Source organism: Ochlerotatus camptorhynchus, unplaced genomic scaffold (genome assembly GCF_037179485.1).
Source record: "Ochlerotatus camptorhynchus isolate MF236.1 unplaced genomic scaffold, CSIRO-AGI_Acam_v1.1 ptg000503l, whole genome shotgun sequence".
In the NCBI taxonomy this organism is placed as follows: Eukaryota; Metazoa; Arthropoda; class Insecta; order Diptera; family Culicidae; genus Ochlerotatus; species Ochlerotatus camptorhynchus.
Window position 1 is genome coordinate 4,732,606 of NW_027040988.1, and position 27,074 is coordinate 4,759,679.

Genomic DNA, 27,074 nt, shown 5'->3' on the forward strand with positions numbered 1-27,074 from the left:
CACCACTACTACTGGATTGTACCACATGGCAACACTACTACTAGATTGAACTAGAATTTTCACCAAATGTACTAGAATGTTTTGGTTCTATCTCTTTTACTCTACTCACAACTGAAATGCATAAAAAAAATGACAAAATGATACACTCTTTGCACACTGTCAAAGAATCATTGTACACAAAATCAACTTTGTGCAAAACCAAAACAAAAATACTATCCCATCTGGTGGATGATGGCACCTAGGGGGACGACTCTATCTACGATGCATAAAAGATTGTGTTTTGCTGTAGCTACCTGTGCGCACGCTGAGTAGATAGAAAGAAGATTGATGACGATTCTGAAGATTTCCTGCAAAAACTTGATGAGCGATGCAAGTAGATGTGACAAATGAAAGAAGATTGTTCGAAGATTGATTCGCTAGTGTGAGATTTGTTGAGCATCTAAACTTGAGATTTAGATGTGTCGCCCCCTCGGATGGCACAAGCTTCTAAGAAAATTCTATTACAGCGAACCACATTATTTTAATTGATTTTTTCGCCAGTTAGTCGTCTGTCACTTCGTTTGTGGTTATATCGCGTTAAAAGTTTTTAATGAAAAAAAAAGATATCATACAAAAAAGAATTGATACATACACATCCAATAATGCACTTCATTTTTAGGCAACGATAATTCCTGTTAAACACAGTAAACAGCGCCTATGGCACAACAAAGATTAAGATTTAAAAATCCTTCTCACCGCTCGCGACAAACTTTCTTAACAACGTATCACGCATGAACAGAGCTTGCTTGCGAATATTTGCAGCAGCTGTCAAAAGTTGATGTAAAATCAACCAGGATTTTTCGGCTTCACACAAAGTATATGGGAATGAAATTTGTGTCATAGATGTGCTCTGTGGTTGTTGTGTGGGTGTCATTGGTCATATTTTGTCGAGTAGATGTGATTTGATAAGTCATTTGATATGATTCCGAAAAATAACGAAATTTACCATACGAAACCATAATCCAGAATATCTGAAACCGGTTCTACCAAAGAGGTAACTCTACACTGATAAAATTTCAAAGATTGTTTTTATGTGTCCCACACATGAATTTTTGCAATGTGATCAACAAATGATATCTATGTGTCGGACACATACTTATGTGTACACATAAAAGCCATGTGTAACTACACATACCATTCATTTGACTCTTAAATTTCATGTGTGCTTCTGGGTGGATTCTGTTTATGTGTGGTCATGTGTAATTTTACATGGAAATTCTTCAATTAAAATGTGTGGAATTCTATTAGTGTAAGACCAGAAGGTTCCGAAGAAACGTGCTCAACTTTTTGGCTCAGCTCTGGTACTATCTTCGATCCCAAGCTAATCGATGCATCGCTCGAAACATAGGAAAATTCACGAACCCCTCATTTTATCTGTCAAACTTACATAGCGAATCAAAACAAACATAGTGTAGTACTGGAATTTCGACTAGAATGGGATACGTTAATCGATTTGCTGGACCAATAGGCTAGTCAAGTAGTGAGCCAATTATAAATCGTTATTTTCCAACCGGTGCACTATGGGCAAAAATGGGTCCAAAATTACCCAAAATTCAATATCTCAACAGCACGCTGAATTCCGGCTATGAAAAACAACTTTTCCGAAGGGAAATTGTCCGGGGAATCGATTGCACGTGGTCCCATAGACCGGAGAGCCTTGCAGGTATGTGTTTTGGACAATTTTACCCCATTTTCCCCTACTTTTTGGAGGAAATGTTTTTCCACAGCTCTATTTTTCGTAAAACATAAGCACTTTATGCATGGTTTTAGAATACTATGTCTTTAAACAACAGTTCATGAGATATTAGGGGAATACGTGGTACACTGTATAGGGGAGTAAGGGGTCAATGTGAAAATAAAATCAATGTTTTTTTAATACAAAATCAATTCTTTTAAATATCATAATATTTTTTCCTGAAAAAAAATTTGAATTAACTTTCATTTGGTAGGGTAAATTATGGCTTCGGCACCCATTGACTGTTTTCGGCAACCAAAATTGAAACGCTTATTTCACTGTATTTTCCCATCAAAACTCTTCGCTGAATGTATTAAGCCGATTCCTTACCTTTTCAGCTTCAATCTGATTACATTTTTACGACTGTGAATTCCTGTTATACCATATTTTTCTTTAAATGAAATATACATACTACAAAATACGGCTGATTTCGAGTTGCCGATAATAGAACAGCTGGTTAACACGCAGTTCAAATGGAAAGGGTGCCGAAGAAAAAGAGACTGCCGACAATAGTCACTCTCACCTGAGAAGTTTGGAGCGTTGTAAAAACATGTTCATATTCAAGATTGCTTTCATGTCATTGGCCACATCTTTCTGGACCTTATTAATGAATCATTGCAGAATGGACATGTGCCACAAATTTGGAAGGAATCCTTCGTGATTCCTATTCAAAAAGTTGCTGGAACGATTAAAGCCGAAGAGTTTCGTCCCATCAACATGTTGCACACATTAGAGAAAATCTTAGAACTTGTTGTTAAAGGCCAGCTGTTGGAGTATTTGAATAGCAACTCTTTGTTGATACCAGAACAATCGGGATATCGGGAAGGTCATTCTTGTGAAACTGCATTGAATTTGGTGTTAGCAAAGTGGAAAGACAACTTGGAGCGTAAAGATACGATTGTTGCTGTTTTTTGGACCTGAAACGCGCTTTTGAAACAATTTCTAGGCCCTTACTGTTAAGTACAATCAAGCGCTTTGGAATTACGAGTACTGCATATAAATGGTTTGAAAGCTATTTGTCTGACAGAACTCAACGGACTGTTTTTAATGATTCTGTTTCCAGTCCCGTGGGGAACAACCTTGGAGTGCCCCAGGGAAGTGTATTAGGGCCCCTTTTATTTATTATGTATATTAATGACTTGCGACGTGTTTTAAGGTTTTGCGACATTAACCTTTTTGCAGATGATACTGTGTTATTCATTGCAGCTAAGGATTTAGAAGTTGCCGTCTCACACTTGAATGAAGATTTGCAGTATCTAAGTAGATGGTTGAAGTGTAAGCAGTTAAAATTGAATACAAGTAAAACTAAATTTATGGTAATTTCGCGGAATCGATTAAATGAGAACGTCTCTGTTGTAATTGATGATGAGACTATTGATCGCGTTCAGGAGATTAAATATCTTGGCGTGATTATTGATGACAAACTTAAGTTCAACTCTCACATTGACAATGTCATCAAGAAAATTGCCAAGAAGTATGGAATTCTATGTCGATTGAAAAACGATTTAACTATTGCCAGTAAAATACAGCTATACAAATCAATCATCTCTCCTCATCTAGACTTTTGCCCATCCATTTTATTTCTGTCGAATGCAACACAAATATCGAGATTACAGCGCTTACAGAATAAAATAATGCGTTTGATTTTGAGATGTAATAGATTCACTTCCTCAACTTTGATGTTAGACGCCTTACAGTGGTTGTCGGTGAAGCAAAGAATTGTATATTTGACTATGGTGTTCATTTTTAAAGTAGTTAACGGTTTGCTGCCTCGATATTTGTGTGATCGAATTGAAAGAGGAAGTGACTTTCATAGATATAATACTAGAAACGCGGATGAAATAAGAACACCACATTTCTTGACTTGTGCTTCACAGAATTCATTATTTTTTAAAGGAATAAATGATTTCAATTCGATGCCTAGACACATTAAACGTTCAACAACATTAGCAGAATTTAAGAGACATTGCATTTCACACGTTAAAACTGTCTTTTGAACGGTTATCCAGTGATTTTTTTTTTATGAATTGACAAATTATGTATCTTGACGAAGTTATTTTTAACGGATTACTTTGTATGGATAGCTGTTATAACGACTTTTTAATAATTATTGTAGCACTGCAAAAACTATTTTGTTCGCCACGATGGTGATGATGGATTTTTGATATATGATTTAATAGTAGTAGTAAAAAAAAATAGTAGTCTACAAAGGTTTGAGCCTCGCGCGCGTATTACGGATATAGAGGACTGAATTTAACATTTGATAAAAAAAAATGCAATTTTGAAGCTTATTTGGAAGATACCTTGAGTTAGTAGTAAGTTTTCTGGCAAATGTTGGGGGTTCGTGAGCATTCCTGACATTGCTGAAAATTATGATAGCATCAAATTGCGGGGTTACTAGTGTAATAGGATGCTTTGTTGATTGTTCATTAACTCTTGATTGCTTGTAATACTTATGAATATTTTAGGTGGACAAAAAGGCGAACTAAGAAGTGGACGCCTGAGCTTTTCAACATTTATATCGCTGTGAAGCAACTGTAAACTCTAGAGGGAATTTATATCTGTAACTGAAACCAGTTCGATTTTGTTTGCCAACCTGGTTAAAATGTCATATTTAATTATCTTAAAGATAAATCGTCCAGCTCAAACCTTTGTAGGGGTAAGAGGTGGGACCATCATCATCATCATCATCAACCCGTTTTGATCAATTCTGTCGATTGGAATTGGTAGAACAGCAAGCAGCAGATAAATGTCAACAAACAAACCTGTCATGTATGTGTGTGACGCTGAGAAATCGCTAATAGAAGTTCGGACGCTGCTTAGATTGACGAGAATACGTAAATTCCCCTATTTTGAGTTCCGTCATCAGCCAAACAGTTCAAAAGTTATAAATTTTTGAAAAAAATCGAAAAAACAAATTTTTTTTTTGATTGCCCTAATATATAAATAATTACCCTAATGACAAAATACAAAATATGGGTCTAATATGTTGCGATAAGGAACAAAACTACCAATTTTTACAAAATTCTGAGAATCACTATATCGTTTTGCTGTATACAGACAAAAAAAGTGAAAACTCTTCTAAAACAGATAGCAATAAATTAAAACTTATTTAACCCCAATTAACCTTAAAATTTCGAAAAAAAATCTTATTATTGCAGGCAACCTTTGGGGTCATTCAAACAATCGCATCGTTCAACATTTATATGAATTAAAATAAATTTAGCGAGGGTTCACTTTTACCCCTTACTCCCTTATAAAGTGTACCCCGTATTCCCCTAATATCTCATGAACTGTTGTTTAAAGACATAGTATTCTAAAACCATGCATAAAGTGCTTATGTTTTACGAAAAATAGAGCTGTGAAAAAACATTTCCTCCAAAAAGTAGGGGAAAATGGGGTAAAATTGTCCAAAACACATACCTACAAGGCTCTCCGGTCTATGGAACCACGTGCAATCGATTCCCCGGACGATTTCCCTTCGGAAAAGTCGTTTTTCATGGCCGGAATTTAGCGTGCTGTTGAGATATTGAATTTTGGGTAATTTTGGACCCATTTTTGCCCATAGTGCGGTGGTTCTACCATAGAGGTAACTACGCAATGTTTGTTTTGATTCGCTATGAAAGTTTGACAGATAAAATGAGGGGTTTTTGGTTTTTCCTATGTTTCGAGGGGTGAATCGATTAGCTTGGGACCGAAGAGAGTACCAGAGCTGAGCCAAAAAGTTGAGCACGTTATTTCGGGACCTTCTAGTCTTAGAGTTACCTCTATGGTAGTAGTGTTGCCATGTGGTACAATCCAGTAGTAGTGGTGTTGCCATGTGGTACACTGAAAAATTGCAATAGCAGGTTAGTCACCAAAGTTTTCGAGCCGCTCAGTCTGTCACTTCGTTTGTGCTATTGGTCCCAAGCAAACGATTAACGTATCCCATTCTAGTCGAAATTCTACTACTACACAATGTTTGTTTTGATTCGCTATGAAATTTTGACAGATAAAATGAGGGGTTATTGGATTTTCCTATATTTCGAGGGGTGAATCGACTAGCTTGGGACCGAAGATAGTACCAGAGCTGAGCCAAAAAGTTGAGCACGTTTCTTCGGGACCTACTAGTCTTAGAGTTACCTCTATGCTAATAGACTAGTCAAGTAGTGAGCCAATTTCAAACTGATAGTTTCGTATTGATTGTTGGTATTAGCAACAATCAATACGAAACTAACGATTTTAAATTGGCTCAAATTTCGTCGAGTAGCTGTGATTTGATCATAAGGAACCATAATCCGGAACACCTGGAACCGATTCCAAGGTAGGCTTGTGGTCTTATGATTGTTCTCTATCATTTCCGGGAATTTCACGAAAAAAATAATATGTTGTCGCAATGATGAGTAAGACATAAATTCTAGAATATATAACAAATAGGGAGGCGCCTGGGGGAAGTACCACCCAACAGAATGATATTAACAAAATTTCAATTTAATCGGCCATGGCATCTCTGAGATACATATTTTTGAAAATAATAAGTTTATCCCGGGCTTTTACGGGTTAAACTTAAACTCAGTTTGGTTTGGCCACAAAAATAAACAAGGCTGATTTCAAACGTATTTCATGTTAGAGGTCAATACAATCAATGTTTGAAATAAAAATAATGTTACGTTTATTATAAAAGTGAATATTTTTGTTTGATTTGACAACAATGTGAACAAAATTTTTTTTTTTTTATTTTAGACATTTAATTTATAAAACAAATAAATTTTGAAATTGTGGTAAGCGTGATTGCCTCTCACCCCAAAAGACCTGGGTTCAATCCCAGTCGGCGCCACCGGGATTTTCTGAGGCATAAAAACTCTGATCTCTGAAGGGAAGTAAAGCCGCTGGTCCCCGGTTCATGAGTTGATGGGTCGATAGGTAGCGTCCAGGTGTGGAAGCTGCCTCCCTGGCGTCGGTAGCATTGGTACTCAGTACGGAAAACAAATCAAAGAAAAAAAAACATATTTGGAAATTACTTTAGTATTTGAATGTGCGTTAAAGGAAAACAAAATGGATAACAATACGCCTTTTTAATTGAAACTAAACGATCGATTCAACCTCTGGTGATCAATAGGAAAACGTCAAAAAGAGTGTTGTGAGCAGAAATTTCTACCGTGAGACAGGAAACGGAACACGGAACTTTTCCTGATAAATTGATTTATCAGAGATGCTACAAAACTGGATCTACAGTTGAAAAATTTAATTCTGTAACGTTTTTGCAAGATCCTGCTGGTATTCAGGAATATTTTTGTTGAGAAAAATAGAAACTTAGAAAAGTGCCTTTGTGGTTATGATCTTCCAGATTTCTTGTGTGCGAATAGTTAAGGTACAAATCAATTCAGATCTGTGGAAAATCGTACAATAAGACAATTACCGATGGAAATTGGCAAGATATTGAAAAAAAAATGCTTGAATTTGCGTTGTGAAAAATAGTTATTCTGATGTAAACAAACGGTTTGGTTGACGTTTCTTCTCGAACTCGCGTGGCGCACTCTACGTTGGTGGTGCATTAAAAAGGCCTATTGTAAAAAGCTCTGCACGCTAACTTGAAAGTACTCATTAATGAGTAAAAAAAGACCCATTTTGAAGAAAAGTGGCTTAACTCATTAATGATTAAACAATTTTACCCATTAATGAGTATCTGTTACCCATTAATGATTAACAATTACTCATTAATGGGTAACAGATACTCATTAATGGGTACAAAATTTACTCATTTAATGAGTTAAGCCACTTTTCTCCAAAATGGGTCTTTTTCAACCATTAATGGGTACTTTCAAGTTAGCGTGTGCAGACAGGGCATCTAATTTCCCGCTATTTTTCGGTGTCGATTATGGCTGGTCTGTGGACGGTGGTGTTCTACTCCAGGATCCAAGGGGGCCCTTCGGGATGGGTATCCGGGGGTTCCAGTTGAGTGGAACCGGCGAAAATTTGTGATATTGGCGTCGTTTTGTCGCTTCGGATTCGGAATGGGTTCAGAATCCATTTCGGATTGTCGTTTTTCTTTCGAAGTCTTGCGGGAGGGTGATATGGGGATCGCCATCAGAAACGATGGAGTGACGTTGATATTGTGGGGTTCCGCCGATTTTGTCGAGCAGGCACTTAATTTGGTCACTTGTCTAGGTGGGTCCGGATCCTTTTATTAGGTATCGCTGCTTGCGGGCTGTTTTCGGATGAGTTTCGACGAATAGCTGGAGCCAAATGTAAACAAGAAGGCAGGACATGCTAAAAATCCGTAATCCAAATTCTATATTGTTGAAATTAACATGGTGTTGAATTTAATTCAAACGTAAATTTTGTTGATGAAAACATGTTTTTAATATGTTTATAGTGAAGTAATGAAATTGGGTTGTTAGCGGAATGCTTAAATAAAACAGCAAAAAAAAGGTTATCTTCCATTTAATTCCACTTAATTATTTTGGTATCCATGACAGATACGTATTTCGACTACAATGTGCAGTCTTCATCAGTGTCATCCCACTCAAGATCATATCAAAATTTAACCCCCTTAAGTACTCATCCCTAGGTAAAAAAGTCAAGATCACAGATATAAAAATGAAACTACAATGTGTTGAATCGGAACCTACCTAACTAATAAAAACCAAAGATTTAAGTAAACTAAAGGAGAAAAATCTATACAACTCTCTAATAAGGAAAATCCCAAAGGCTTGGCAGCCATCATAATGAAGTTGTTCCCCAATATGTACATAACTATAATTCTTCGTTCATAGGGCAAATAAAGCACAAAATGTTGTTTCTCCAATCTTGCCATTTGTACATAATATGATAACATCTAGCTGTTTTGAAGCAAAGCAGCGTTGGACAGCTGTTGTGCATAAGTTTCTCTTGTATGTAGTCAAACATTTCTTTCGAAATGGCGAATTTTTTAACACGAATACCAGATACATTATCTCCAGTGAACGGAAGCACATATGCATGTTGGATGATAAAATGGAGCGTGAAGAGAATTCATAGTTTCTTATCAAACCCAACATGAAATTTCACGGTTCCGTACGTCATAGTAAAAACAAATGCACAGAAAACCTCGGTGCCAAACCGCAAAAAAAAAAACTCGTGCAGAAATCGCGTGAAGCGAATCCGCTAATTAATTGGCATATATACATTAATCAGTGCAAATAACAGCTGTTGAACGGCTGCTCATCACAGTCATTACCGCTGAAACCCAGACAGAATAGAGCAATAATGCGGCATTGCACGAGTAGTGGTTCTATCCAGCGAAAAAAATTGCCCCTTTCCGTCCATCAAACGCCGCATTTATCACGATTTAATAATTCACATCAAAACTTTTTTGCCAACGTTTATTGTTTTGGCGCCAGAGCAGCTTTGTGTTTGTTACAAGAAGATTTGAACGATTTCCACGAAGACTTCGTGTCGTCTTTCATTAAGGGATTGGTGAGCTTTCAGTTGGAAAATTGTCACATTTCCGCGAAGTAAAACGGTTCTCTGCAATCATTAAGCAGAGACGAATGCGAACATTATTTCCTAAGAATTATGATCGTGATACTTTAACTGAAAAGAAAATACTAAAGGTGAAGCTCAAGGTTAAACGAGTACGAGCTGATAATTCTCACGTGTAAGCTTTAAATTAATTCCCTTTCATTTCTCTTCTCTTTCCAGAGGTAAGACCACCCTCGAAAAAAGGTACCCCCGTAGTGGTAGAGTTCAGCATATTCGTCGTCGACATCAACTCGATCAACGTGGAAGACATGGATTTCAGGTACTGGCTGGCGAACGCTCCCCTAATTGGCATCCACTTTGTTCAATTTCCGCTTCCTTCAAATGCGCTCCAGAAATAATAGTTTTCTGTCGATTAACGAAGAAAAACCTGTCCCTCTCTATTCCAACCCATGCTGCACTGACGACGCCGCCGACGACGACGACTACCCCAACGATGTGCATTCCCTTGCAGAGTAGATATGTTCGTGCACCAGAAGTGGGTCGAATCGCGGCTGGATTTGCACGACGACATCTTCGAGGATGGCGACGATCACGTTATACTTCCGCCCGAATTTTTTGACAACCTGTGGCAACCGGATCCGTACTTTCTGAATTCGAAAATTTCAGGTAAGCCAAGTTCGGTCGACGTTTGGCTTAGTATTCAACCAACCGGTGCGCTTTACTTCACTGCAAAACGGCTCTGGATACTAGGAGCCGGGTCATTTATTTCATAAAATGTCATTGTGAGACTTTCATTATTTCCGTCCAAGTTATGTGCATGTAATTTTGGTTCTTTTTTCCTAGGTGTCTTGTTATGTTTATTTTATAGGGTGTGCTTTCAATTGATTATTTTTCTATCTGTTTAGTTAATTATCCACACCTTATTATTAGATGAGCTCATGAAGGGTTTCTAGAAATATTGTATCTGTATACAAAATTGCAATGTACACTTGTATGACAAACTTTAATAACTACATTGAAAGCTCATCTTAGTCAGAGCGTGAGTCACTTTTACTCATTTGTATGGAGAAATTTCTCCATACGAATGAGTAAAATTTACTCATGCTTTGAGCTAGTTTTGCTTTCAGTGTATGCGATTGTATACTAAATTATTAGCACATTTGAAAATTATACATGTGTGACCGCCAGTGGCGTCGAGTGCGCAACGGGTGCGCAAATTTTAGGAGTGACACTGGAACTCCCGGGAAACCTCCCTTAGCTCAGTCGGCAAAGGCGCAGCCAAGACCATGCTGGAGGCGGCTGGGTTCGATTCCCGGTCCGGTCCAGGAATTTTTCAAATTTAAAAATTACTCGACTTCCCTGGTTCTGTATGATTGTACTTGCCACACAATTATACTAATGGAAAAATGGTACAGGTATCGAAAGCTCTCAATTAATTTCTGTGGAAGTGCATCTAGAACACTAAGTTGAGAGCACGCAAGAAGCTAATAAGCAATAAGCAATAAGTTTGAAATGCATATAAGTAGATAAAGAAGAAGCTTCAATTATACATGTTCCAATCATGCTTGTTATGGAGGTTACTCATGGTTACCCTCCGGTAAAGGTGAAGATAAACAAATATAGCTCCACGCATCGTGAAAAAAAAAATTGTTTGAAAACAATTACACCTACAAATGTAATATAAAAATGATCAGCGCCTCTTTAGGTTTAAAATGGTTTCCATCTATCAGGCAACAGTTTTATTTTATTTGGACAGCCTTATGCACATTATGTGAAGTTGATCACTACACTGTTCAATTTTTGTTTCTCAACAATCCATTTACATGATATTGCTATAAGATAATTTGATCAATATTTCATTAAGGTGAAAGGGAACATCATTAAATTTCAAAAAATCAAATGCAGTTTGTTTTTTTATTCGAAAACAAAATTACGTTCATGAAAACATGTTTATTGCATGCATTCTACTTGCTTACCGGAATGCAGTGAAACGATTTTCATTGACAGAATTTTGGTATTTATCGAAAAAACTGCTTTTGAATTTCAAAAAAGTAGAAGGGCTTGTGCCCATGGGCACGAACGGAAACTTGTCGTAGGACCGCTAGTGGACGGAACAAATGTGAAGAGCATTTAGTTCTTTTAATTGATCTTATCTCTTTCCGTTTTTGATTTGTAAGCGTATCAAATTTGTAGTATATTTTTCAAAGAGAAAGTTGATGAAGAGAATCAATCACTTGCACTCCTTTTCCAAGTTTGGTTACAAGATTACAACTCTGGAGAGCATTTTGTGTGGTCGTTGGGGGCCTGTGGTTCTGAATATGGACAAACAGACACAGATAAATTCCATTACTGTTATAAGGGCCGTTTTATTGTAGACGACATCCATGGCCGCTTACGCTTGGCGTGTTCAGAGTAGGTGATGTTTGACACCACCACGGCGAGCCAGACGACGGATGGTGGTTATCTCGAAGAACCTTGCGATGACGCTTGGCGCCTCATTTACCAAGACCTTTTCCTCCTTTGCCACGACCAGTCAATTGTTGTTTGTTGGGTGTAGAAGAGTTGACTAGCCTCCACCTTCCTACTGCTGCTATTGCTGACCACTGACCAAAATAAGGTGATGCCTTTTTTACTTGACTTTAAATTATGTTATGTTTATTACTTGTATTTGTATGGTTTACATGTATTACTTATCAAGTGACACAGATGCGTCTTTCAAACTTTAGTTTTTTTGAAATTTCAATTATTATTAATTACAGTTCCTAGTCCTATCAGGCCTGTTTTAAGAATGACCACCTTGGTTTGTTTTAAATTTGAAAAAGGAGACTACTTATAACTACTATTAACAACTACAACTAACCTACAACTACTATATACACCTAATCTACTATATACAAATTGCTTATCAGAATTTATCAAATTTAGTCTTAATTTCGTTAATTCGGGAATCTATTTTGGAAATTCCTGCCTCTTCGTGTAAATGTGTTATTCTAGTGTCGAAAGGACGATCAAGAACCATCCTCAGCACTCTATTCTGAGCGACCTGAATTTTGTTCCTGTGAGTCTGTGCACATGATTCCCACACAGGAGCTGCGTAGAGAATCATAGGTGTTATGATTTGTTTGTAGACAGCCAGTTTGTTCACCCTTGAGAGGCGGGATCTACGGCAAATCAGCGGATACAGACATCTAGCCAGGGCAGAACACTTGATTACGGTTTTCTCCACATGCGAGCGGAATAGGAGCTTTTCGTCAAACAACATCCCGAGATAGGTTACTTCGGCGGACCACTCAACCCTTGTGCCATCCATGATTACAGTACAAGACGGAGCCGGTGTCAGTTTGGGCGATTGCCGATGGAGGAACATGATCGCTTGTGTTTTGGAGGGATTGATTTTAATTTTCCACGTGGTGGCATAATCAGCAAAGGCGTTAAGGCATCGTTGAAGTTTGTTCGTTATTTCGCGAGGCATCCTTCCTTTGACTGCTATTGCGGTATCATCTGCGAACAGGAAAAACACGCAACCGTCACCGAGGGGAGGAATGTCGGAAGTGTAAATGCTGTAAAGCAAGGGGCCCAGCAGACTGCCTTGCGGGACTCCTGCTGGGATGGAAAACGTGTCTGAAAGACAACCATTCAACGATACCTTAAACGACCTTTGCTGGAGGTAGTTACGGGTGATTTTAACCAGATGTAATGGAAAGTTGAAGTTACAAAGCTCGTACGCAAGTCCGTCATGCCAAACATTGTCAAACGCCTAGCGACGTCTAGCAAGGCCATGGCTGTGGACTTGGATACAGCTTTGTTACTTCGGATGTTATTCATCACCCGTACTAGCTGGTGATTGGTGGAGTGCCCCTTTCTGAACCTGAACTGTTCCGGAAGGAGAATGTTGTTTTTCTCGACAAACTTAAGTAAATGGTTGAGAATTAGTTTCTCGAACAATTTGAACAGCGCTGAAAGGAGGCTGATTGGTCTGTAGCTTGAAGGCAATGTCGGATCCTTACCGGGCTTGTGGATTGGTATGATTTTTGCTACTTTCCAGATGCTTGAAAAGTAGTGCAGTTCCAAGCATCTGTTGAAGATAGCGGTTAGAAGAGACTGCACTTTCATGCTGAGTCTGTAAGTCGCGGTTTACCTGCCAGTCTATGGCCCGATTTACCCCGGTGGGGTGGCTACGAGCAGAGTACTTTCCCAAAAGACGTTCGGATTTAGATGGATTGATAAGAAAAAGAGAAAGAAATTTGAAATTTACAACGTCTATTCTATTCTGACCTTTCCCTTTTTCTTCTCGTTGTCCTCGATGTCACTCGGTGGGGCCCTTTGACGATAACTGTGGCGGTTGCTGCTTGTTCACGTCGGCTCCAGACACGGTCTGTGCCGAGCTTCTCCTACTTCACTTTTAGCTGCGTAGCAGCGGTCCTTTGCTTTTAGCGGGGGGATGAGCAAGGCTCCTTTATCGGAACCCCCGGTGACGATGGTGACGAATCACCGAACCAACTACTCGCCGTAGATGGTCCCGGTAGTCACCGCAGTGCACTACCCAGGCGAGCGCTCCTTCGGTTCGGCCTGCTTCGTCCCTCCTTGGCTCTTAACTGCGATGGCGAGACTGGCTCTACTGACTGAGCGACCGCAGTGAGGACGGTGGGTGTTCGGGGATCCTTGGTGATTAGCCGGGAAGCGAAAGATTCCTTTACGCTTAGCTTCCGGGCGATCCGACACCCTTCGCTTCTGCTCACGAACCACGGCACTTTTCGGGGAAACGACGTCACTTCCACGCGACGATGCTGGGAATTATCCCTCCAGCAGACACACGCCACGAAAACGGCACTCCAATTTCTCGTTTTCACTTAAACGGACAGGGCAAATAAAACGCGTCGAATTCCAACCGTGGCTCGTAACTTCCTCCCTTTTTTTCGTACTGGCTGACAATCACGGACAATGCAACAACCGCCATCGTTCTCCTGCAACCGCGCTCGAATGTTATGCTTCTAATGTTTTTCGCCTTCTTTTGCAGCGTGAGGTGAAACGGGACCTATATCTATTCTAGACGCGAGACAATTTAAAACGATAATTTTTACGCTACATTCTAATCCTAATAACATGCCTACACGAATACAATCTACTAAAAAAACAGGGTGGGTTATTAATTGTCCCCCTAGACGATGGTTACAAGTCTCTTCAAGATCAAGTTGAATATACCGTCAAACCCGGGAGCCTTCATGTTCTTGGTGCATTTCAGCGCTGAGCAAATCTGTTGTACTGTAATCATATCCGAGGGGGGCGACACATCAAAATCTTAAATTTAGATGCTCCAAAAATCTCACACTAGCGAATCAATCTTCGAAAAATCTTCTTACATTTCTCGCATCTACATGCATTGCGTATCATCTTTTTGCAGGAAATCTTCAGAATCGTCATCAATCTTCTTTCTATTTACTCAGCGTGCGAGCAGCTAGCCACAGCACAACACAATCTATACTGTAGCGTAGATAGAGTCGTCCCCCTCGATCATATCCACCGGATGCACGGCTCAAGGGGAGGCATTTAGGTTTTGAACGCATTGCGCAACCTGATCTTCGAGCGGACTTTGGTTTGGATAGTCGAGTACAAGCAAATGCGATGAAGCGAAATGCTCGCCGATCGTATTTGCTTTCTCCTGTGGGGTGATTAAAAGCCGATCGTCATCATTTTTGACTCTGAGAGGTGAAACGGGTTTGGGATGAGTTTTCAGGACCTTGGCTACCTTCCAGAATGGTCTGGAGCGGTCGTTCAATTTCTGGACAACACGCCCGAAACTTTCATTTCGGAGTGAGTCCATTCTGGAAGCAATCTGCCTGTTCAGATCGGCCATTTCACGTTTTTTGCCCAGGTCTCCAGTCCTCTGAAACTGGCGTCTACGCACATTTCTCAACCGAATCAATAATTGGGTGTGGGAATCAATAGCAACAAACTTACCCCTCACAGGAACTTGTCAAATGCATGTCTCGTCAGCCACGGATATGGTCTGTTGGAGTCCTTCCAACGCCCGGTCGATGTCATCTACGGTGTCGAGCAGTGGATTTTCATCGATGTTGCTGTCCACCATTCGTCCGTACTGCACCCAGTTGACATGGTGGTAGTCTTTACGCAGGCAGCTTCTAGCAGGAACCACGTTGACACCGACTTCAGTCACCACCGGTTGGTGGTCGGAGCTGAGATCGTTGTGCGCCTCCGGCTTGGATAGTCCGATGTTCGACAGGAAAAAATCCAGGGTGGAGGGATTTCCTGCCGGAGCGATAAAAGTTGGTTCGTCTGAAAACTGCACAGTGTGGAGCCCATGTTGTGCGTGGTCGAACAATAGACATCCGTTCCGGTTCCGCTGGTAGTTCCACCAAGCTTCATGGCGGGCATTCAGGTGGCCCCCAACGATGAATCGGGAGCTAGTACGGGTGATGGCGGTCAGGTCGTTCTTGAATTGGATTTCTAGTCCGTTGCTTGCAGTACACTGTCGTGGGCAGTGAACAGCGATAAACCGAACGTTTCCAGTTGGTGATTCCACCTCCACACTAACGGCCTCGATGATAGAAGTGCGGATGTGGGGCAGAGTCCTTTCTGACGATGACCGCTACACCCCCCCCCCCCCCCCCTGGAGCTCTGACCAGAATTTAGATGGGTCTCGGTTAGAAGACCCACGTCTATGATGTGCTTGCGGAGGAAGTCGGTAAGCTCAATCTGCTTAGCTCTTACAGAGCAAGCGTTACAGGTAGCGACGGTTTGCAGTTTAGACACCATACTGGATGATGAACTTACCGAGCACTTGGATCTGTTCGGGCTTATTGCGGCACTTACGTAGAGCACCGGTCATGTTGATGATAATCTCCATCAATTCATCTGCTGAGAACAGATCGGGATTATTTGGTTGAGCTGTTGGTTATCAACAGAATCCAGGGGGGATGGAGAGCTTTGTCCAGCATAAGATCCAGACGTTTCTTGAGGGGGGGGGGGGGCGGATCGCACCCGTGAATTCGTGTGTCCATGAAGAGGCTGAAAGTCCTCCGCCCTGAAAGCTGGTGCCTTATCCTTCCTTCGTCCCGGTTGATTGTTGGTTGACGTCTGTTTTCGGATGCGCTTGAAATTCTCGCGTTTAGGGCACTGCTTGTCGGATCATTGGTGAGCACCACCACAGTTGGCGCATTTTGACGCCACAGTTTCATTCGCAGCACATTCGGAGGTGGCGTGGTTTTGAGCGCAATTGCCACAGCGTGGCTTGATGTTGCAATTTCGAGTGCCGTGTCCAAAGTTCAGACACCGTTGGCACTGAATCACATTGCGATGGCCACCACGATATGGCTCCCAGCGGACGATGATGGAATTGATGGAGCGGATGGCTTTCGCGCGTTGAGCGTCACCGTTCCCTTCTGGAAGTGTACCAGGGAAAGGCAATCCGGATACGCCTTCACATTTTCGTCCTTTCTTGTCATCCGATAGACGGCGCTTGGGGCCAGCTTATACCGGTCCCTGATTTCATGTTCGATAAATTTCGGGTCGAAATTTGGTAGAACGGTTTTTCACCGGAGATGTCGTGGGTGAAGAATTCCACCTTGGAAGTCCTCAGGTGGGCGATGACCAAGTCATACTCCGCTTTCGTACGGAGCACCACCTTGGTGCCGACTCTGCCCAACTTGAATTCAGCTTTGACGCCCAGTGACGCCAGATCCGCGATGAGCTCGTTAAGATGGGCATTTTTCACTACCAGCGGAGGTAGCTTCACTCTTGCCGCGCACCTTTCAGCAGCATTTTTTTTTTCGGCAGCGTCACCGAAATCTCCGTTCGTCGCAGAGGCATCGTCGCGACCAATCGTGCCATCGGACTGGCCCCTATTCTTCTTCCTCTTCTTGCTGAGTTTTTCCGTCACAGCTGGCTGGATATTCCCATCCATGGGGAGAACAGCAAACCTGTTGGATGTAGGTAAACCCGAACTTCCTTCACGGGGCTTCGCGAGCGATGCTTCCCCATTTCGGGGCAACCACACACAAAAAACCGCGAAAGAGAGAGCGCGAACACTATCGCCACGAACTTTTCGAACAACTCGAGAGAGCGAGCTAAAACCGAACTGAACTGCTTGACGATCAAGCAGAGAATGCCTGATAAGGTGATGCCAGACAGCAGCGCTGTTTTATATCTTTTCAGGTTAAAGCAGAATTATGTGCAACCAAGTGGAACTCGATTATGACGACTGGGTTTGGGAAGAACGTTTATTTCATGAAAACAGTGATAAAATTATCACTTCTTTTTGTACATTGAACAATGCTTGACATTGCCACTTTTTCAATAGCTTCTCATTAATAAAAATCATCAGTCGGAAGCATTGCTATAGATGCGTAAAAATATTTCTGATCGATTGGTGATAAAATTATTGAAATTGGTCCAGGGGTAGCTGAGTTATTAATGTTCAAAATCTTGCATAATTTTGTTTTATGTTTCATTTTCGGTATTCACAAAGTGTACCCCCAGTATAGAAATTAAAGACGTAGTCCTACGTCAAAAATAAGTACGTTAATAAGTATAAATAAGTTTCCCCTTAAGTAGTGTTAAACAGTACTTTTGAAACATTTTCTCAAGCAAACGATGTAGAAGTGATAAAATATGCAACTTTTAACTGTTTCTCGTAATATGATCATAATCATCATTTCTTCTGATACTGTGTTCGGCAAAATTACTTATTTATCTTTATTTTGGGTTGCTGAATCTGAATCTGAAATAAGATTTTGTTAAAATGAACGGTTTAGCATCACGAAAAATTAGTTTATGTTCGTCTTCAGCAAACATAAATCTAGTATAAATACTAGCTTATTAATTTTTGCAGTTCATAAAAAACCTGCATTATCAACTTCACCCCAAATTTGAAAAGATGCAATTTTATCTCGTATAAATTCTATAAAATAAACTAAATATGCAATTTTAAAACTAAATAAGAAAAGCATTTACTACCCGTTCATCCAGACATGGACCTCGTCGCTAAAAAAGAAGATTTTTCGGGAAAAATCGGGGTTTGTTTCCAATTGCTCCAAACCTCAATCAGCGAATCGTATGATCGTTAAGCTTGAGCTCCTGGGTCAATTGGATTTATTATGGGTGCAGACCAAAGACTCAGTTCTTGTGCGCGGCGCGGAATCGACTGCCGATATTCTCGGCAGAATTTGCGTTCTGTTCACTTAGGGGTGGTGGTTGAGCGTTCACCGAACCAGTTTCCTCGGTATTAGCAACCATTTGAGACAAACGATTTAAAATTGGCTCACTAATTGACTAGCCTATTGGTCCCAAGTACATCTATAAGCGTACCCCATTCTAGTCGAAATTCTAGTAATACACTATGTTTGTTTTGATTCGCTATGAAAGTTTGACAGTTAAAATAAGGGGTTCGTGGATTTTACTATGTTTCGAGGGGTGCATCGATTAGCTTGGGACCGAAGATAGTACCAGAGCTGAGCCAAAAAGTTGAGCACGTTTCTTCGGAACCTTTTGGACTTAGAGTTACCTCTATGGTTTTAGTCACCTTTCTCATCGGGAGAGGGTATTGCTGTTGCGTCTTTTCAGAAACATATGGGAATTCCGGAAGTGGAATAATATTTGTTGAATCTTAATCTAAATTTGAATTACTCAAGAAACCTTACCGCTCAACCAGCACATTGCACTCGGCACTCACTGAATGTTTAGCCATTAAGTTTCCCATTTCATTTAGTTTGCGCTTCCCAATTTTTGTTTCGTTCTGTACGTCGTTATATCGTTATTACAAATGCCTTTAAACTGCAACCCCAGAACGGTTCGTTTTAACTGTAAAACGAATATACTTATATATGTATATCGAAATCAACCATCGGCAATCGCAAGGCAGCCGGCGCTATCAGAAAAGTCAAAAATAAACAAGCCACAATAACTTGGTGAAGAAAGCCTTTCCAACTGCCACAGTTTAGGTATTTGCTGCAACGGCAATCCAGCTAGCTAACTGCTGAAAGGTGCACCCCTTTTGATCGATGCCCGTGGGCCAGAGTCATGGTTGGTTTGGTTACCTTGTGGATAACCATTGCAACCAACCGATGCTAACCGTCGCGATTCTCCTGTACATAAATTTAAACTTGAATTCACTCCTCGAAACTCGACGCGGATAATATATGTACGATTTGCCCCGATGAAAGCCATCGATAACCTTTACCTTCTAAACTTCCATTCAAATTCCCGACGACTACCGGGGTGTGCTATCTCAAAGTCAAAAGTAGTTTTCCTCACATGAGCCAGCTCCAATCTCACACTCCCACACTCGGCTATGGATTTTTCCATGTTTTCATTTCACCTTTCCGGTTCGGGTAGCACTGTGCTGCAAAATTTTCAGAAGGATTCCTGTACATTTTCGAAACGTGAATCGATCACACTAGTTAATAGTTGAAGCAAGCGCTATTTTTGAATGCTCGCATGGCAGCAGCGTCAAGACCTTGGTTCGAATCCCGTTAGTCTGAGTTAAATTTTGCCACACGATAAAGTTTTGTTTTTACGACCCCCATTCGAAAACACCTTCCCTCGCGTGTCTCATCAATCGTTTCCCCTCAGAAAATCAATTGGCACCCCATCATTTTCCCGCCGGCGGCAATAAAAGAGGGATCACATTCCTCCCGCAAAAATCACCACCAAACACCAATCCCTCTTTGTCGCGTACATGTAGCAGCAAAGCAACAATATATATAACTAGCAATAACAGCAATTGTCACCGCAAATCAAAAACCGCGACGCTCAAAGTGATCCAATTTCCAATCCAAAATCGAAACCATACTTGCAGGTCAATCTTTTATAAATGAAGGTATAAATAGGGTTTTATGTGGCAAACTCAGTTGTATGACATCAATACGTCAGCAAGGTGAGTACTTTTGATTTGAGCTATTGATTTGTTTGCTCTGGCCGCACATATCACCTCCACCCCCGATCTGTTTTTTTAGCAGAATCGTTAGTCATGTCGCGTCATTTTTCACGGATCGTTGTCATATCATCCACATTTTGCGTTCACCGGTTCACAGTGGTTGTCTACATTTATGTCGTCCACGTCGTAGATGTTATCGGATGTGGTCGTGAACGCTCTGCGCTTAATACGGATGGATAGCATCCGATTTTGGATTTGCACGCGGTTGCACTTTGAACTGTGTTTAGTCGTTTGTGTCATGATTTCCGGTGAACGGTGATTTTTTAAAAGGTTGTGGTACCATATCTACATTATGAACGAGGATGAGTGCCGCCTTTGTTCAAGACTTGCTAGTTAAAACGTGGCAATTAACTTAACTACCATAATAAAAATGTTACGGTTATTTTGCTTAACGACGTGTTCAAGGTATCATCCTAACTATATGTGTAAAAGTTGCACAATTTAGGTTATCGTTCGTTTATGGTATTTGTTTATTAGGGTAGTAAATAGTTATTCAGTCGATTCGATTCCCGGTCCGATCAAGGACTTTTTGACATAGAATACGTCTTACGGGAAGTTACTGGGGGTAAATCGAAAATCTAAAATTGCGACCGTCACGAAAAGGTGTAAGGTTATGAACGCTTATAACTTTGTCATTTATAGAAGAAATTAAAATCCAAATACACCAATCGATAAGAAATAACTCTCATAATTTGCTACAATCAACACTTTTTCAATTTTCAAAACTGTTTTCTTGAAATAAACGTTCTCCCCTAACCCAGTCGTCATAATCGAGTACCATTTGGTTGCACATCGTGCTGCTTGAATCTGAAAAGTTATAAAACAGAGCTGCTTTTGTGCCTCAACTCATTTTCGGTTCGGACGGCGGGCGAACAGGTAGCAGCAGCAGTAGGAAGGCAGCGGTTTCTGTCAAGCGCGCAGCGTTCGAGTTTTGCACCTCGAACCTTGCGCGTCGTTCTCGTCGAGATCACTGTCTGCTGGCAGCGCCGTCACCTCGATGGCGCAAGCGCTCCGAAGTGGATCAACCTCCTTGTCTGAATGATAACGATTACGCGTTAAGCTAGCATAGAGGTCAGTAGTAGTATTAGCCTTTGGTTGGTTCATCTCGAATAATCATGAAGTGATTTATATGCTCTGCCAATCAAAGATGGTTGTCACTGAGCAGTGATAACCATCTTTGATTGGCAGTCTAAACATACACTACCGATCATAAGTTTAAGGACACCCCCAAAAAAGCATGCAAATATGTTTTGTTCAATAATCTCTCATTTGACGTTCAATTTTCGATCTCCATAGGTTATTTGAATGGCATGAATGGTATAGCGTGAATGTTCTACTACTACTTTTATTTCAAAATTTGGCCAACCCAATCTGCGAAAATCAGTCACAATTCTTCAGAGTAAATTTTGAAAAATTTTGTAACTTTAGGTGAACTTTTAGCACACAAAATTTGAAAATTATATTGAAAAATTTGCCTACGACGAAAGTTCAAATGATCTAAAGAGAACGAAAATTGGACGTAACATGACAGAGATATGAACATAACAAATTTGTCATGTTTTTTTGGGGGTGTCCTTAAACTTATGATCGGGAGTGTATTGCTAAACATATTGCTAATTTGATAGACTATTGCAACCAATTTACTGAGTATTTTGTACAGCGTACATATTTATTTTTAATATGCCATTCAAAATGAGCAAACTTGTATATTTGACACATGGCTTATTTGACCCCACATTCTCCTTTAAATGTTTCCAATAGTTAATCAAAGCTCACTTACTGGGCTCTACATGGTATATTTGGAAATTTCCAAAGAAATTTTTTGTCTAATTTAGCCAATAAACCAGTTTAAATGCTTTCAATTTATAGAGGATTTTGGGGTAAATCAGGCGCTAAACATGTATTTATTTGTTCGTACACAGTATGAAAACAAGAACATTTGATGCTTGGATTCCTTTATACCGCAAGAAAACCTAAATCTCGTGTTAGCATTTCAGCGGCAGAAACTGTTCAATCAACAGAAATTTTTCAAAAAAAGTTAATTGTTTTGATATGAGATACCGGGAAAAATACGCTCAAAACATGCATTTGAATCAGTTTTGTCCTTTAGACTATTATAATCCACTTTCTGAGCATCTATTTTATTTTTACTTTTTAATATTGAGTTTAAATTCGGAAAACTTTTATATTTTATTACAAAATCTGACTTATTTGACCCCATGCTTTCCTATAAATGTTATCAATAGTTTTTAAAAGGCACAAGCTGACTACAAGAAGACAAATTGGCTATTTCTGATAAAAGGTACTGACTATTTGAATCAGTGAAGTATCATACTGGGACAGAACTACAGAAAATACGGGATTTTGGGGCAAAATAGGCTCCATACATGTACTTATCGCCGCGTGCGCCGATTGAAAATATGCAGAATAAAAATCTTGATATTTTTCCCAAAGGAAGTCATACCTTACAATGTGTGGTTTGAGCGGCAGACAATTTCAAGCCTTTTTGCTGCCAAAATCCCCACTGTACATTGTTTGAAAGGTGACCAAGTGAACTGAAAATTGTTATCGGCCTACGTCGATTCTAATTAAAAAAAAAATCATGCAAATTCACTTTTATGTGAGCCAACAGCTCTTTTTCCAATTCACTACACTTCAAGCGGATAGCATTCATAAACATCATGGACTTTAGACAATCAACTGCTAAAAATCTAACACCATTATACTGCCAAAGTGCAACCGTAACAAGCAAACTCCAAATTTCAAGGTACGTATTCGTAATTTGCGTTGACGGTAGTTTTGCTTCGCTCCCCGAATGTATGTCACTGCTTGCGGCTGCTGCACATTTGTTGCGTAAGCGTTAGATTTTTAGCCGATTTCAGTCCTTTTGTATCAGCTCCTGGCGCCTCCATCAATCCATCAGGTTCATATCCACGGGTTCTGTAGTTTAAATTCCACGGTAAAATTGCGGTAATTATTCAATTATTATACAATTTATTCTAGAGGACAGGGTTGAATTTTGAAATGTTAGACTGTAGCCGATGTATGTCATTGAGTTCATCATCTTGTTTAGTGGTCCATCATGCTAAATACTAGTATGTAGTATGCAGTATTTCTAATCACATAGCAGCACAATGTCACAAATGCGCTTCAATCCAAACTATCAAATGAAAAACCATTGTTCGATTTTACTTCCAGAAATCGCCACCCTCACGCACAAGTTCTCCTCGGTGACACTGTACAAAAATTCGACCGTTCGATATGCTTGTATGATGCACGCCATAATTGCCTGTCAGATGGAGTTCCAGCTGTACCCGATGGACATCCAAATTTGTCCAATCTACATCGAAAGCTTCTCCTATCACAATCAGAAAATTCGACTCAAATGGGCCGACAACGGTGTCACCATCAACCCGGAGCTCAAGCTGCTGCAGTACAACCTGGGGCAGCCACTACAGCTGGAGGAGACTGACGGCTATATGCCGGAGAAATACGGTTTGATTATGAACAATTTGGTCAGAAACCGAAAACGACTACTACCGATTACCGTTTTCAGGTAACTTTTCCCGGTTAGCAGTATATTTTCGATTCGAACGACAGATAGGGCACCACCTGATCCAAACCTTTGCACCTTCGACCCTGGTGGTGATGTTGTCTTGGTTCAGTTTTTGGCTTGGGCTAGATGCCATTCCGGGTCGAGTGACGCTTCTGGTGACGTGTATGCTGACACTCGTAACGATGTTCACCGGAATGCGAGCAGATATTCCTCCGGTGGCCTATGTGAAGGTAAGACACACGAAGCAATTATTTATTTATGGCCATGTTCAATAATTTCCTTCCCTCTAATTAAGGCACTGGACCTTTGGATGGCGGGTTGCATGATGTTTGTGTTCTCTGCGCTGGCCGAGTTTGTAGTCGTCAAAGTGCTGGACGTGCAATACCAATATCAGGTGAACAAGGTACCGAAAGTACTTCCAATGAGGATCAGTGCCATGGAGAAGGGCCAATGTGCCACGGTGGCCAACTGGGAGGGCGGCACGGTGAACGTTCGCCCTCGAAAGCCAACACAAACGCCCACAACCCCGGGACAGGTGTCCCTGCAGGGCAACGGAGGACCTCAACCCCCGCCAGCCAAACAACCAACGCGAAGGCAAAGCATTCTATCGGTGGCGTGGACCGACACGGACACCGGTGTAGAAAAGATTATGTGGCGTGAGATTGATAAAATGTCGCGTGTGATATTTCCGGGCCTGTTTCTCCTATTCGTTATACTCTACTGGCCAATACTGATTTTCAAAACGTCCTGATCGACGATGGAACCATAGACGTCTGGGCTAATAATTTTTCTTATCTAGAATCACCCTTGTCCTATAAACTATACTCCTGCACCCTTGTCCATGTCTTGCTGCTTCCGTCTATTTCTTCTGGTCTAGATAGTCGAGCTATCTGATTTCCATCCACGATGCACCTCAACTTGTAGGAGGGCGCTTGAGCTGGTTTTCTGTTTCGAGACGACCCGGTTTAAAATTAAGTCACCAATTTACGCGGATATCTCGTTTTCCGGTAATATTCAAGATTCCTCCAATCGTAAAAAAAGACAAATCTTATCACAAAAATATGACACAGCTCAATAGAGTAGGGAAAAGTAGGGCTCTTTAAATTGAATCAATTTTAACGTAAGATCAGCACCCTTTTCGTAATGCCTTCCATCTTAAATGGGCTTTCAAATGCTGGTTTGTGTGGACGTGCATATCGGCGTTAGATTGATGCAAAATTTGAAATTTTTGCTCCACAGTGCTCAAAAGGTTTCAAATCAGGTCTTGATAAGCCACCCAAAATTTAAACTCATTTGGTAAGAAACTGACGTGGCACAAACCATTTGAAATTTATATGGAAATTACTATGGGAAAACTAAACATTTTGTGCATAGTCTGCTAACCATTTTACATAGTGGGCACCTCAGCGGGAGTTCTGCCATGCCATCTATCGTACATTTCATCCATCATCTTGAATCTGCTAACTTTATTGCTTCGACTTGAAAAATGTTTTATTGTTGAAATTTGTAACTGATTATGATTTAACTTGAAAAGACATAGAGGTTTTGTGCCTACGGGAGAAGAGGTATTTAAATTATTTTCACTCCCGCGGGTTTCCCCTCTATCAATAAAAAAAATATATTCAACACATCATAATTCCTTCCTATTATTCAGCTACGAATGTAACAACGATGGTGAGTTCACCATGTTATATCTTCATTTTATTCCAGCAGACAGTAATTTCAAATTTATAAAAAAAATCTACATATGCCAGCAACACTGACTGGGCTTACCTTCCCTACTAACATAATTCCTAAATTCCCGAGACATTTATGAGGGGCCGTAGAGTTCTCTGCATCTCTCTTAAGTAAATGTTGGACTAACATACCTTTCCTATCCCTACCAGTTGTAAGGACGTGGCCAGGACAATCCTTAACTGTTGGAGCGGGATGTTTCTTTATCTGGGAGATAGTATTTATTTCCTACTTACTATCTGTCCAGTTACAGAAATCCGTCTTGCTCTTAATAGTTTTGAATTCGTACCACCTACGATATTGTGCAACTTGTTCGATGCTAATGCTAATGCTAGTCTTCTAACCATTTTACATAGTGTGCAGTTAGAAGGTTCTATCCTTATTGGAAATTTTCTCAGCTACAACTTTGCCGAATATTGTTTTTCAGCCAATCGTGATATCAAATAGTTATTAATTGTTTAAGATATTGATAATCTCATGGTATGATGAAGCAGCTGTTCTGGGGGCAACACTGAATTCTGCTGTGTGACATAGTAGCCATGATTTTTCTGCTCTATTCTACGCGCCAGAAATACCAATGTTGCCTGTTTAACAGATGATTGAGCATAGTCATAAGACATCAGTGACTTGAAACATGAATAAATTTTGTTCCTTACATTTGATCGAAAAGTGCTCTTGAGAAAAGTTGTAGCTGAGAGGTTTTTTCCCATAGTAATTTCCGTATAAACTTCATAAGGTTTGTGACAAGTCAGTTTCATAATAAATTAGATCAAATATTGGGAGGCTACTCAGGACCCAATTTGGAACCGTTTGAGCACCGTGGAGCGAATATTTCAAATTAGGCATCAGTCGATGGGCGTGTGTGGTAGTGTGAGTGTTTTTTGTTTGTTTTATGGTAAGGGGAAACTTTTAAAAAGCCATAGGGAGGGGTACTGCTATTGCAGATGCCCCGTGAGTGGGGCTCTTACCAACCAAAACCAATGTAGCTCTGACAATATTTGGATTACTTTCCTATTTATGGCATTCCAAGTTTTTTTTTCTTTATTACCGTGATTTTTAGCCGTAGGCTAGTTCATCACGTTATACAGCAGATGGTCAGGCTAGATCCTGCCTAAAAAATAGGTTTCAATTTGACATGAACGTGACGTATAACCGGCTCTGATTACCCAACGAATGAGACAGACAACATTTTAAAAACTTAATGTAAGGTGAGGATTAGATCGGGGCTGTGGTGAGGACTGGGTGCGCGAACAAGGTAGAACTCCACCGTTGGAGACAGTGCCCGGTCCGGTGGAGAAACCCCGACGGCAGAAAAAAAAAATAGAAACGTGAGGAACACACGATCAATGCAGCCACCGACGGGGGGCTAGATTTGGTCATACAAGTGGGCTTCTTTCAGAAAGGCGATCAGCGCAGCCAACGTCCAGGGTTCGTAACCAAGCAGATTACTGACGTTCTCCGGGATTCCATGTTGTTCGTGTAGCTTGTGGAACTCCGGGCAGACACACAGCACGTGTTCAACCTAGGCGGGGATGCTGCAGATTGAACAGACCTTGTAGAAAGGTGTCCCACCAAAATTACAGGAAATCCTCGCATGGCCGGTCCAGAGTCTTGAG

At 40.6% G+C, this 27,074-nt stretch overlaps 1 protein-coding gene across 2 annotated transcripts in view; it reads left to right on the plus strand.

Annotated features, from left to right (window-relative positions):
- alka (alkaliphile) overlaps positions 1-25,074 on the plus strand; it is a 152,550-nt gene extending 127,476 nt beyond the window's left edge. Inside the window, exons 4-8 of one of the 2 annotated variants that reach the window (XM_065235792.1) lie at positions 9,437-9,536; positions 9,729-9,883; positions 23,367-23,663; positions 23,725-23,954; positions 24,020-25,074. In XM_065235792.1, coding sequence (XP_065091864.1) covers positions 9,437-9,536; positions 9,729-9,883; positions 23,367-23,663; positions 23,725-23,954; positions 24,020-24,475 — 1,238 coding nt within the window. In that variant the 3' untranslated portion in view covers positions 24,476-25,074. Of the gene's footprint in view, positions 1-9,436; positions 9,537-9,728; positions 9,884-23,366; positions 23,664-23,724; positions 23,955-24,019 lie in introns of those variants that run through there. The other variant, XM_065235793.1, reaches the window with a different exon arrangement.
- Positions 25,075-27,074: the final 2,000 nt, after the last annotated feature.